This window comes from Grammomys surdaster, unplaced genomic scaffold (assembly GCF_004785775.1).
Source record: "Grammomys surdaster isolate TR1022 unplaced genomic scaffold, NIH_TR_1.0 125846, whole genome shotgun sequence".
Classification (NCBI taxonomy): Eukaryota; Metazoa; Chordata; class Mammalia; order Rodentia; family Muridae; genus Grammomys; species Grammomys surdaster.
The window spans coordinates 1,929,728-1,941,176 of NW_021620672.1; the positions used below are offsets into that span (position 1 = coordinate 1,929,728).

The following is an 11,449-nucleotide window of genomic DNA, read 5'->3' on the forward strand; positions in this document are numbered from 1 at the left end:
GTGCATAACGTGGGGTGGGGACATGCACCGTGGTGCATGTATAAAAGTCAAAGGACAACTTTGCGGAGTTGGTTCTCGCCTTCTACCTCTATGTAGTTTCTGGAGATTGAACTCAGGTCCACCAATCTTGAGCAAAAAGCACCTTTGCCTGCTGAACCATCTCACCAGGCCCTTCTTCTTTTTACAAGCTCCTTCATATTCCAAGCCTTAAGTCACTGGAGAAACTGATAACTTTAAAAATACGTTTATTGTACCAGGCTGCAAGTTCAAGGCCAGCCTGGGCTACATAGCAAGGACCTGTTCCAAACTTCAGAAATAGATGGGTCCCTGAGTATAGGCACTGGCTACAAAACCTGAGTTTGATCCCCAAGACCCACATGGTAGGAGTGGACGACTCTGCACATTGTCATCCATCTCCACACATGGGCCACAGTGTGTTCACACCCACACACATGCACACACATGCACACACAATAAATAAATAAAATGTTTTCAAAGTCAGAGTAAACAAGAAGAATGCACTGGGCTAAGGTGTCACCCCAGTTAACACCCAGTCCCAACAAAGGGGGCTTGCTTGTTCCTTGAATTGAATATGGCTGCTTCCTGGCTGGCTGCACCCAGAAAGATCCCTTTGATTGCCTCTTGCTCTCCCATCATCTTCAGGCCTGCCACCACAGGTTGATATATTGGCACACGGTCTGTAGGTGGCCCTGTGAGTCCCAGAAAGTAACCACAGCTGAGTGGGAGGGGGGAATTCTGCAGATGCAGAGCTCAGGTCTAATCTTGGGCCCAGAACCTTTCTTATATAGACAGGAAATGATTGTTTTACAAATATAGCTTAAACATCCCTACTCTGAAAGTCTGAAATCCAAAATGCTTCAAAATTTAGAACTTTTGAAAACTGGCACCGGGCGGTGGTGGCGCACGCCTTTAATCCCAGCACTTGGGAGGCAGAGGCAGGCAGATTTCTGAGTTCGAGGCCAGCCTGGTCTACAAAGTGAGTTCCAGGACAGCCAGGGCTATACAGAGAAACCCTGTCTTGAAAAACAAACAAAAAAGAAAGAAAGGAAGGAAGGAAGGAAGGAAGGAAGGAAGGAAGGAAGAAAGAAAGAAAGAAAGAAAGAAAGAAAGAAAGAAAGAAAGAAAGAAAGAAAGAAAGAAAGAAAGAAAGAAAGAAAACTGGCTTTATGGTCATGTAGAACTTGATTTGGGGGGGGTTGTACTTGTATGCACGTTTGCCCCTGTGGGGGGTTGTACTTGTATGCGCGTTTGCCCCAGTGGGGCATGAAGTCGATATGAGCTGGCTTCCATGTTTGGTTTCCAGTTTACTTGCTGATGCAGGGTCTCAGTTGAACCCAGAGCTCTCCAATTCAGATGGTCTAGCTAGCTGGTTCACTGCGGGGATTTCTATCTCTGTCGCCTGTGTACAGAGATTGGTTACAGGTGGGTCACCGTGACTACCTGGCATTTACGTTTATGTGGATCCTGGGGACTCAAACTCCAGTCACACTTAAATAACAGGCACTTTTCCCTGGTAAGCTGTCTCCCAGCCCTCTGTCTAGTTTTTTGAGACAGGGTCTTACTGCCTAGCCCTCACTGCCTTGGATCTCACTATGTAGCCCAGGCTAGCTTTGGTATCGAGAATACTGATGCTTCAATCTCCCAAGGGCTGGGATTAGAGATGCGCACACCATCCACATCTTATTTTTAAGAAAAATGTTAAGTGCCATTTGAAACAGGATGTGACCATTTATGCTTTGCAAATAGCGCAGCCGGTCCTCCCAGCATTTCCGAGGCAGAGATAGGAAGATCACGAGAGGCAGGCATGGGACAGGAGAGAGAGTTCAGTGGGTAGAAGCATTTACTACACAGCAATAGGAACCTGAGTTTGGGTCCCCAGCTCCCCTGTAAAAGGCAGGCATGGCTTTGTGCACCTGCTAACCCGTTGCTGGGGAGGAGGGAGGAGAAGACAGGATTGCTGGGGCTTGCTAGCCCGCCATTGTAGCCAAAAACAAAACCAACAACAAAAACTGAGCTCCAGGTTCAGTGAGAGACCCGGCGTCTGGGGGATTAAGTGGGAAAGATAGAACAGGACACGTGCTTTCATCGTCTGGTCTCTCAACAGGCATGTACCTGCATGAATTCGTGAACACATACACTGTGTGTGCACGCACAAACACACACACACACATGCACACATACACACATGCACACACACGTGTACACAGAAAATTCCAGACTAGCTTGAACTACATAGCTACACTTGGTATTTTTTTTTTTTTTTTTGGTTTTGTCATTATTGTTTGTATAGTTCCTTTGCTTTGAGACAGAGTTTCACAGTTTATCCCAGGCAAGCCTCGAGCTCCCAGCTGCCCTCCTGCCCCAGACTCCCGAGTGCTGCAATTATAGGCATTTGTCATTAGGCCTGGCAAAATTCCATCTTTAAAAACAGGTTATATTTATTTATATAACGCACACATGAAGCATAAATGATTCTTTTGTTGTTTCTTTGTTTGTTTGTTTGTTTGTTTGTATTTTGAGACAGAGTTTCACTATGTAGCTTTGGTTAGCCTAAAACTCGCTATGAAGACCAGGCTGACCTTGAACTTATAGAGCACTGCCTGTTTCTGCCCATCTAGTGCTGGGATTATAGGTGTAAGCCATCACATCTGGTGGCATCAATGAAAATTTTCGATCAGATGTAGTCCTGGGACGGGGGAGATGATGCAGTTACTAAGAGCACTTGCTGCTTATGACACTAAACTACAGTACTCCTCTCAAGGGGACTAGAGTTTATTACAGAGCCAAACATGAGTGGCCAGGGCCCAGAAACTCAGACCGAGGCCACCCCAAATTCAATGTGCCAATGAGGTAACAGTCTGACGGTGCTTTTTATAGTAACAGAACACAGAAAGTCCTAAACCAAGGCACTTTTCGAATCCATTGATGGAAATGTATAGGAGGCAGTTACAGTGGACAGGACGCCTAAGAGAAAGTGGGTTAGACCAACATTACTCTAACCTCTCCACAGCCATTGACATTCTGAGCTGTCAATGAGCTCTGCAGAACGTTCAGTAAAAGGTACAGCTTCTTCCTGAGGACTTTCAGCTGCTCTAGCAGAGGACCTGGCTTTAGTTCAAAGCACCCACCTCAAACAGTTCACTACCATCTATAACCCCAACTCCAGGGACTCTAACAGCCTCTTCTGGCCTCTGAGGCTGGGCACACATGTGGTGCACATACATACATACACACACACACACACACACACAGACACACACACACACAGAGGCCCTCACACATACACATAAAGAAGAGAGAGAGACTTGGATGCTACATGGTCAGCCATAATGCACTCAGGAAGCAGTAGCAGGTAGATCTGTGAGTTCCAGGTCAGCCTGGTCTACAGAGTGAGACCCTACCTCAGAAAAAAGACTTGGATCCTGTTCCCAAGACACTTCATTATACCTATGCATATATTCCAAAATGTTTTAAAGTTAAATCCAAAATACTTCTATCCCCAAGCATTTCAGATAAAAAGAGACACATTCTGTCCTGGAACTCACTCTGTAGACCAGGCTGGGCTTTAATTCACAGAGATCCACCTGCCTCTGCCTCCCGAGTGCTAGGATTAAAGACGTACACCACTATACCTGGCTGTTGCAGTTTTTTACAGTATGAGAAAAGAGTTTATGTGTATGGTTTTCCCCTTTCCTCATGTGCCCCTCCATATAACGTGGCAGCTCAAGATACAGTATTTAGTACATCCAGCTAAGAGCGACACTTTGGAATCAGAAGCCTTAGATGTCAGGACAGGGGAGCCCAGTATCCGGGTGCACACATGTGGATTGTTGGTGGCCATTAGACACCTGCCTTTACCTGGTGTAATTTCTACTCTCCTGTTCCCCACCTATCTCCACCACTGTCTGGGTCTCATTATTCTCAGGCCGAAGTGTCTGCAGCAGCAACTAAGAGCCGGTTCCAAACCTAGTGAGCAGAGAGCAGCCCCCAAGCACCTCCTCTGTGCCTTCCTGCGTGAGGAGGGGACATGGGATCCTCTGCTGGGGTGCCCAGCTGCTGGGGTGACTCAGCAGCATTCCAAACGCAAGTGAAGATGCAATCTCTCTGGTGGCTTGTATTGCTCTGCAAGCACAATGTCCCCATTGATAAGCTGACATAAAGCAGCACCTTAATAGATCCCTGCCTATCTCAGGGCACCTCCCAATGAACACATGCGTCAAACTGCCATGTGTTCCTGAAGCAAATGACTTTCTGAAAGTCATGGGTGAGTGCCCTCCTGAACTTCCTTTTGGCCTGCCCACTCTAATGTACCCTAGTCTGGCTGTTCTCCATCCACCCAAGACCGTTTCCTGGCTCCAGCTCTGGCTCCAGGTAGCTACCTCACCATCTTGTGGGGTGGATCCCAGAGGCTGCTCTGCCTTGGGCAGTGCCATTTCCATCACCCCTGCAGAAGTTGATGACAATTCCTTGCCAACACACCCTCTTCCTGCAGCACCAACCAAGACTTGGGAAGCCTTTGCAGAAGGGGGTGCGGGGGCCTTGGGTGCTATTAAGGGCTGCCTCCCTGATGCTCAGGCAGGACTTCAGTCCTCCTCAGCTAGTAGGAAGAGCCAGCCAGAGGGAGATCCTACCTGAGGATTCTCTGTCCCGGACCCAGGAAGGGTCATGAGCTGTTAAGCAAAGAGTTCCAATGGCTTATACAATGTGAGTCAAGGCTCTTCCAAAAGACATGACGTGTATCTAGAGAGAGATCTAAGATGTGGGCTTTTGTGAGTGTGGAGGCTTCATGGGCTAAGACTGTGGTGGGGCCTGTGGGAGATCCAGGGAGGGAGCGAGTTCAGTCCAAAGGCTTCCTGCTCACATCTGGACTTTTACTGGCAGGTTATCCCTTGTTATTCAGGCTCCCAACCAATTAGTTAGCTAAGTCCAAGCACGTAAGTTCCAACTTGATTCAGTAGGGGCATCTGCTTTAATCCCACTACAATGGGGAAACCCAAATCCTATCCTCAAGCCCATTTGACACAGAGAGACAACCATCTCTGAATCCCCCTGCGGGAGGCCAGTGTCCCTCCCTGTTGGCTGGGAGGGCACAGCTCTCTGCACCCTGGTAGGTCCTTCTCTCTTTTCTCATGTCTTCTGCTGGTCACCTCTGCTGACGCCTGGCTCTGCTTGCCAGCAGTGGCCTCACAGCACCAATCCTGGCCAGCCTCGGCAGCCTCTGAGGACTGGCTCCAGACTGGCTGCCTGGGCACACCTTTAATCCCAGCACTTGGGAGGCAGAGGCAGGCAGATTTCTGAGTTTGAGGCCAGCCTGGTCTACAGAGTAAGTTCCAGGACAGCCAGGGGTACACAGAGAAACCCTGTCTTGAAAAACCAAAAAAAAAAAAAAAATTAAGTGTTGTGGGGCCTGGAGAGATGGTTCAGTGGTTAAAAGCACTGATTGCTCTTCTAGAGGTCCTGAGTTCAATTCCCAGCAGCCACATGGTGGCTCACAACCATCTGTGATGGGGATCTCATGCCCTGTTCTGAAGACAGCTACAGTGTACTCACATACATAAAATAAATAAATAAATCTTTTTTTAAAAATATCAAGTGTTGTACCAGCAACAAAATACCAAAATCAGACCCACATATACATATAGATGCATATATATGTATGTGTATGTGTATGTATGTGTAAGACTACACTTAAAAAAAATTAAGGCCACAGTTTCCTCCTACAAAACTCCCAAAATCGTAACCCTCATTCATGGGGTGCCTACACCTGGGACTCCAATACAGTCTCAATGTTCTTCAGACTGTTTTTTAAGACAGGGTCTCACTATTGTAGCCTTGGTTGACCTGGAACTCGATATGTAGACCAGGCTGACCTCAAACTCACAAAGACCTGCTTGTGTCTGTCTCCTGAGTGCTGAACTAAAGGTACATGCCGCCATTGCTGGTGTCTTTATTATTTTTAATTACATATATATGTGTGTGACTATGTCGGTGTGCGCATGAGAGTTCAGATCCCTGTGGAGCTGGAGTGACAGGTAGTTATGAACTTCCCAACGTGGGTGATGAGAATTGAACCCAAGTCCTCTGCAAGAGGTGCTCTTAACCACTGGGCCACCTCTCCAGCCTCCATGTTTAACCATTTTACAGATGGAGCAGCTTATTCATGCTCAGCCACCAGCTCAAGAAGGACAGAGCAGGCCCTGGGCCTCTCTAGGAAGAATAGCTTATGCTTTCTATGGTCCTGAGCTTCACCCCTCAACAGGGAGCATATCCTTCACTGCTGTAGCAGTTGGGGGTGGCATGTCCCACAGCCTCTTACCATCTCTATACTGGCTTAGGAGCCCCAATTACCAAGCTCAAACCCATCTGGATACACAAACCATGTGTACCTCACACTCTAAGGCATGCACTTAGGGGAGGGAAGACTGGCCGCCGTCGGTGTGTGTGCAGTGTGTAAGCTGAAGTGAGCTCGGTTAATGGCAACGCTGAGCGATGGTCCCAGGGCTTCACTACTTTAAGACACAGGAAAATGGACATTTTTTTTTTTTTTGTAAATAGTAAGAACGGGGCTCTCAAGATGAGAAAACAGAGTTCAGTGTGTGTGTGTGTCACTACTTGTGACTGCAAGGCAGGATGGGTGGGGAGCGCTCCACCCAGCCCCAGCCCATCCCTGGGAGACAGTGGGACCCAGACCCCAGAGTGCTGGTCTGACAACACTGAGCTGTGGAAGACAGCTGGGAAGCGACTCTTCTCCACTCCTGGCGTCACTGCCTGCGGATGAGCTCAGGAAGGCTCCTGGACTTTGGACCCTCAGTCTACATCTGCTAAAAAGGAACACCTGTGTCGCAGGACTGTTTGAGAATTCAACATCACTGTGTCAGCAAGACTTTCCCGGCCACCCCTCCTAAAATGAGTTTCCTTGTGCTGTGGAAGCAAATCTCTGCACTGGGAGAAGCAGGACAACCTGGCTGTGTCTGCCTTCTAGACATCTGACGCCATACCCTTCAAAGTGTAGGTGTATTAGAGCATAGTATACTTTGCCCTGGAAGACGGTCTCCTCACCTATGCCTGTTTCTAGGGGCTTCCTATCTTCCTTAGCTCAATAAGGTCATGCTCCTGAATCTAGATGGACCAGTCCTTACTGTGGCCGCTTTGTCTTCACCACTCTTGCCTGCCAGGGCACCCTGCAGGCATTCCCAACCCTTCAGAATAAGCAGCCATTACGACAGCCAGCCATGCTTGTGCTGTCAGCCACTGACAGGAGACCTCATGTTTTCACATTTATCTACTTAATGTGTGTGCGCGTGCGTGTGCATGTGCGCATGCGTGCAGGAGCTGATTGAGTTGGTGATGGACAGGACCACTCCTTGACCAGAACTGCTTCGCCATGTAAACCCCTTGCCCTCTGTTTAAAACTAAACCGCATCAGGACCCTGTAGACAGGCTCAAGGTTTTGGGTGTCCACTGATCCTTTTTATTTGTTCCCGACTGTGGCCACACTGAGTAAATCTCCTTTGCTTTTCACTATTGCTCCTACCTTTAATAGCCCTACTAAGGACAATTGACCTAGCCAGGCTTGTGAGGGCTGCCAGGGATCACACCCTGACAGGACAACTCTGATAGCACGCCTACAACAATGTAGTCCTGGATTCAGGAGCCTGTGATCCAGACCCTTTGGGGACCGTGGTTCTGCTTCTGACAGCTCCCTGATGGTACAGTCCAAACTGTCACCACCAGTGGGCTGGTGAGATGGCTGCATGGATAAAGGCCTGCCAGGCCTGGTGACCTGCATTTTACCCCAGGATGGCAGAAGAGATGGTCAGTGGTGTTCTATGTCGTGTGCTCTCTCCTCCAAAATAAATAAATACACCAAAAACATTTTTGGTGGGGCATGGTAGTGTATACCTTTAATCCTAGCATTGGAGAAGCAGAGCCAGGAGGACCTCTGAGTATCAGGTCATCCTGGTCTACATAGCAAGTTCCAGGGCAGTCAGGGCTGTACAGTAAGACCCTATCTCAAAAACTCAAATTGTTAATATTCTCCCAGGCTCCCTTCCCTGCCCTGTTAACCCCTTAGATTTTCCTTCTTCATTATTTCTCTCTTCCCCTGTGATATGGCCGCCACATTGTCAGGGGTCCCAGAGGCAAGAGCTGCCCTCTTCTCACAAGTCTATCCTGACTCTGGGAGCTACAGAGATGGCTCAGTGGTTAAGAACATATATTGTCCTTGCACGGAACCCAAGTTCAATTCCCAGCACCCACATCAGGCAGTTTACAACTGACTGTAACTCCAGCTCCAGGGGATGCCCCTGCCTCAGGCACATGTGTGCATGTAAGCAGACACACACACATCCATGTAAATAATACTAAAAGTGTTTAAAATGTAAAAAAGGGAAAAAAAAAGCCTGGAGTGGTGACATATGTCTTTAATCCCCAGCACTCTGGAGGCAGACACAGGAGGACCTCTGAATTCAAAACCAGCCTGGTCTACAGAGTGAGTTCCAGGACAGCCAGGGATGTTACACAGAGAACCCTGTCTAGGAAAAACAGAAAGAAAGAAAGAAAGAAAGAAAGAAAGAAAGAAAGAAAGAGAGAGAGAGAGAGAGAGAGAGAGAGAGAGAGAGAGGGAGAGAGAGAAAGAAAGAGGAGGAGGAAGAGAAGGAGGAAGAGGAGGAGGAGGAAAGGAAGGAAGGAAGGAAGGAAGGAAGGAAGGAAGGAAGGAAGGAAGGACGGACCAAAAAAAAGCTGTGATTCTAGATTGTATGGTTTTTTTCTCCCAGGGAATTCACACCAGCCTTCACCTGCAAGCCCTGGGTACCCAGTACTCCAGAGACCATGGAGCAGAACGCACTCAAGGCAAAAGCATTGTCTCTGGCCCCTCAGTTCTCTTCAAGTGGCCCCCAACAGGCCAGCCGCCCGGCTTCCACAGCGTCCTCCACGAGGGACCTGCACAGTAAGTCAGCCTTCACCTTGCTGGAATGTTCAGAGGAAGTTTGTGTACAGAGGCTCTGTGCTGCTGTTAGTGCTCGGGCACATGAGGAAGGGACATTTCCCTCCTCTATAGAACCAGGGCCCTTCCCAGTGCTTCCTTTGTCCCAGGGACCTGTCCTTTCCTGTTTACTCCCTGCTCTTAGGTCAGCAGCTAGTGTCTATGCTGGCAGAGTGACACCCCGAAGGTCTTGTCTCTTAGAAATAAGATTCCCACACTCTGAGGGGCTTGCAAAGGCCAGCTGACCTGTCTCAACTGTGTAAGACTGGTCTAGAACTGAGATCCACCTTCTGGTGGGAGGCCTCTGCTCAAACCCAGCCTTTCCATCTTCCTCGACATCTTTCAGCCTCAGCCCTTTGACTGATCTACCCCAGCTGGTGGATCTTTCCCAAGGGCTTTACTAACAACAAAGAGAACAAAAGTCCAGAGCAGAGATGTCAAGCAGTACCAAGTCACCAGCTTGGGTACAGACACCTCTTGTCTCCACCCATCCCTGGCCAGGCCCTAGCATTCTGTCGAGGTGATGGGCCATGGCTAAGCCACCATGGGCTCTCTCTATTCCCTCTGGAAACGGTAAAGCGGAGGTTCAGGTCAGACTACTTCCTCCCAAACTCGGAGGCAGTGCCAAGGGGCCATGAGAAAGCCTAGCCAGGAGGAAAGCAGTCAGGCCTCTCTGACCCCATCCCCATTTCCAAGATGCACAGGGTTGGGGAGCCTCAGTTAATAATAATCTCAATAATAACACCACCCCATAGCTGATGGCTGGCCATACTCCACATCCAGTAGCATCCCGTAGCCCAAGCCTGGCGTACAGAGTCCCTGAGTGGTGGATTTGATATGTCCTGTGGACTCAGCAAACAGTGAGCTGTTGCCAGGAGGCACGATGAACAAACCGACCAGGCGGCCTGCTTCCTGTGAGGAAAGACCTGGGCGGGCCACAGAGCCAGGACCTGGGAGGGAAAGTTCTCATTATTCTGTTTGTACAAGGGCAGATTGAAAGAAGGAACTGTACGGGATAGAGGGGTTCTGTGCAGGAACCACTTGGCACTGGCATGTGCCTCTGGCTTCTCTCCTACAGGCAGCCAGTCCTTCAGGAAATGAAGATGGCTTCCTTCCCAAGCTGTGACCATCACGTTGTCTGAGGACCCATCGGCTTCCGGTTCTCCACCAGCCAGCAGCTGCAGGTGATGGATGTGAAGAGACACTTGTCTCCAAGATCCTGGGTGACCGAGGATCCCAGGCGTGCCGGCCCTCCAGGCTGCCCAGGAGTCGAAGCCCCACTGTGTGGGCATCATCTCCTCAGACTGAGCCAAGGGAAGAGGGTGGGGGGGTCTTGACTGCCCTCCTGGTGAGCGGAGGGTTCCTTGTCACCTTTTGCACCCAGAGGAGAAAAAGGGGTAGACTTTGATAAGGATGGCAAATTCTGGACTCAGCTTCCCTGGCCTTCATAGATTCCAGGCTAGACACAAAGCCACTCCAGTAAGACAGTATCATCCAGACTGAGAAGGATGCGCCAGAGGAGTCTTTTCCCAAGTGCCTGGCCAGAGTACTTGGCAGCCCCTCACCTCTCATGTGAACCAACCACAAGCAAGGAAGGAGGACAGGAAGCCCCCAGTCTCAAGGCATGAGCTTTAGCTGCCTCTAAACAAGTGGTTCTCAACCTGTGGGTCTCAAACAACAGGATCGTACATCAGATATCCTGCACATCAATATTTAAGTTACAATTCAGTAAGATTACAGTTATGAGGTAACAATGAAAATAATTTTATTTTGGGTTGAGGTCTCTACAACACAGGGAACTCAATTAAAGGGTCACAGCATTAGGAAGGTTGAGAACCACTGCCATAAACCTTGCTAAAGGTTATAAATTTTCAGGGGATGGGGGACGGGGACAAGGGAGAATGTGGTCCCAGTGCTCATGTACAAAGTTCTAAAAATAATAAATTTAAAGACAAGAATAGGCTGCGGGCCCATGGATGTCGCTCATGGGGAACAGCACTTGCCCAGAGTGCACAAAGCCCTGGCCTCCCTCTTTAGTACCACAGAAACCATATGCTGTGCTGCTCACCTGTCATTCCACATGAAGAAGGTCATCCTGTGCTATGTAGTAAGTCTGAAGCCAGCCTGGGCTACATGAGACCTGTCTTTTAAAAGAATATGGTGTGATCTAATGTATAGAGTAGACTCCATTTCCTCAGACAGTTGTCTGGGATTTTGTTGTTTTTTTATTGATTTCATTTTATGTGTATGCATGCTTTGCTTGCATCTATGTATGTGCTTGTGTGTGCCTGATGCCCATGGAGGCCAGAAGAAGGTCTCAGCAGCTCTTGCACTGAAGTTATAGGCAGCTGTGAGCTTCCACATAGATGCTGAGAACAGAACCCAGGTCTGCAAGAGCAGCAAATGCTCTTAACCACTGAGCCGTCTCTCCAGACCTTCTTT

At 48.9% G+C, this 11,449-nt stretch overlaps 1 protein-coding gene across 1 annotated transcript in view; it reads left to right on the forward strand.

The window, feature by feature from the left end:
- The window catches only part of Armc9 (armadillo repeat containing 9), a 129,518-nt gene extending 118,642 nt beyond the window's left edge, over nucleotides 1-10,876 (forward strand). The window contains exons 24-25 of the mRNA XM_028789580.1: nucleotides 8,799-8,971; nucleotides 10,086-10,876. Of these exons, the coding sequence (XP_028645413.1) occupies nucleotides 8,799-8,971; nucleotides 10,086-10,108 (196 nt within the window). The 3' untranslated portion in view covers nucleotides 10,109-10,876. The remainder of the gene's footprint in view (nucleotides 1-8,798; nucleotides 8,972-10,085) is intronic.
- The last annotated feature ends 573 nt before the right edge of the window (nucleotides 10,877-11,449 follow it).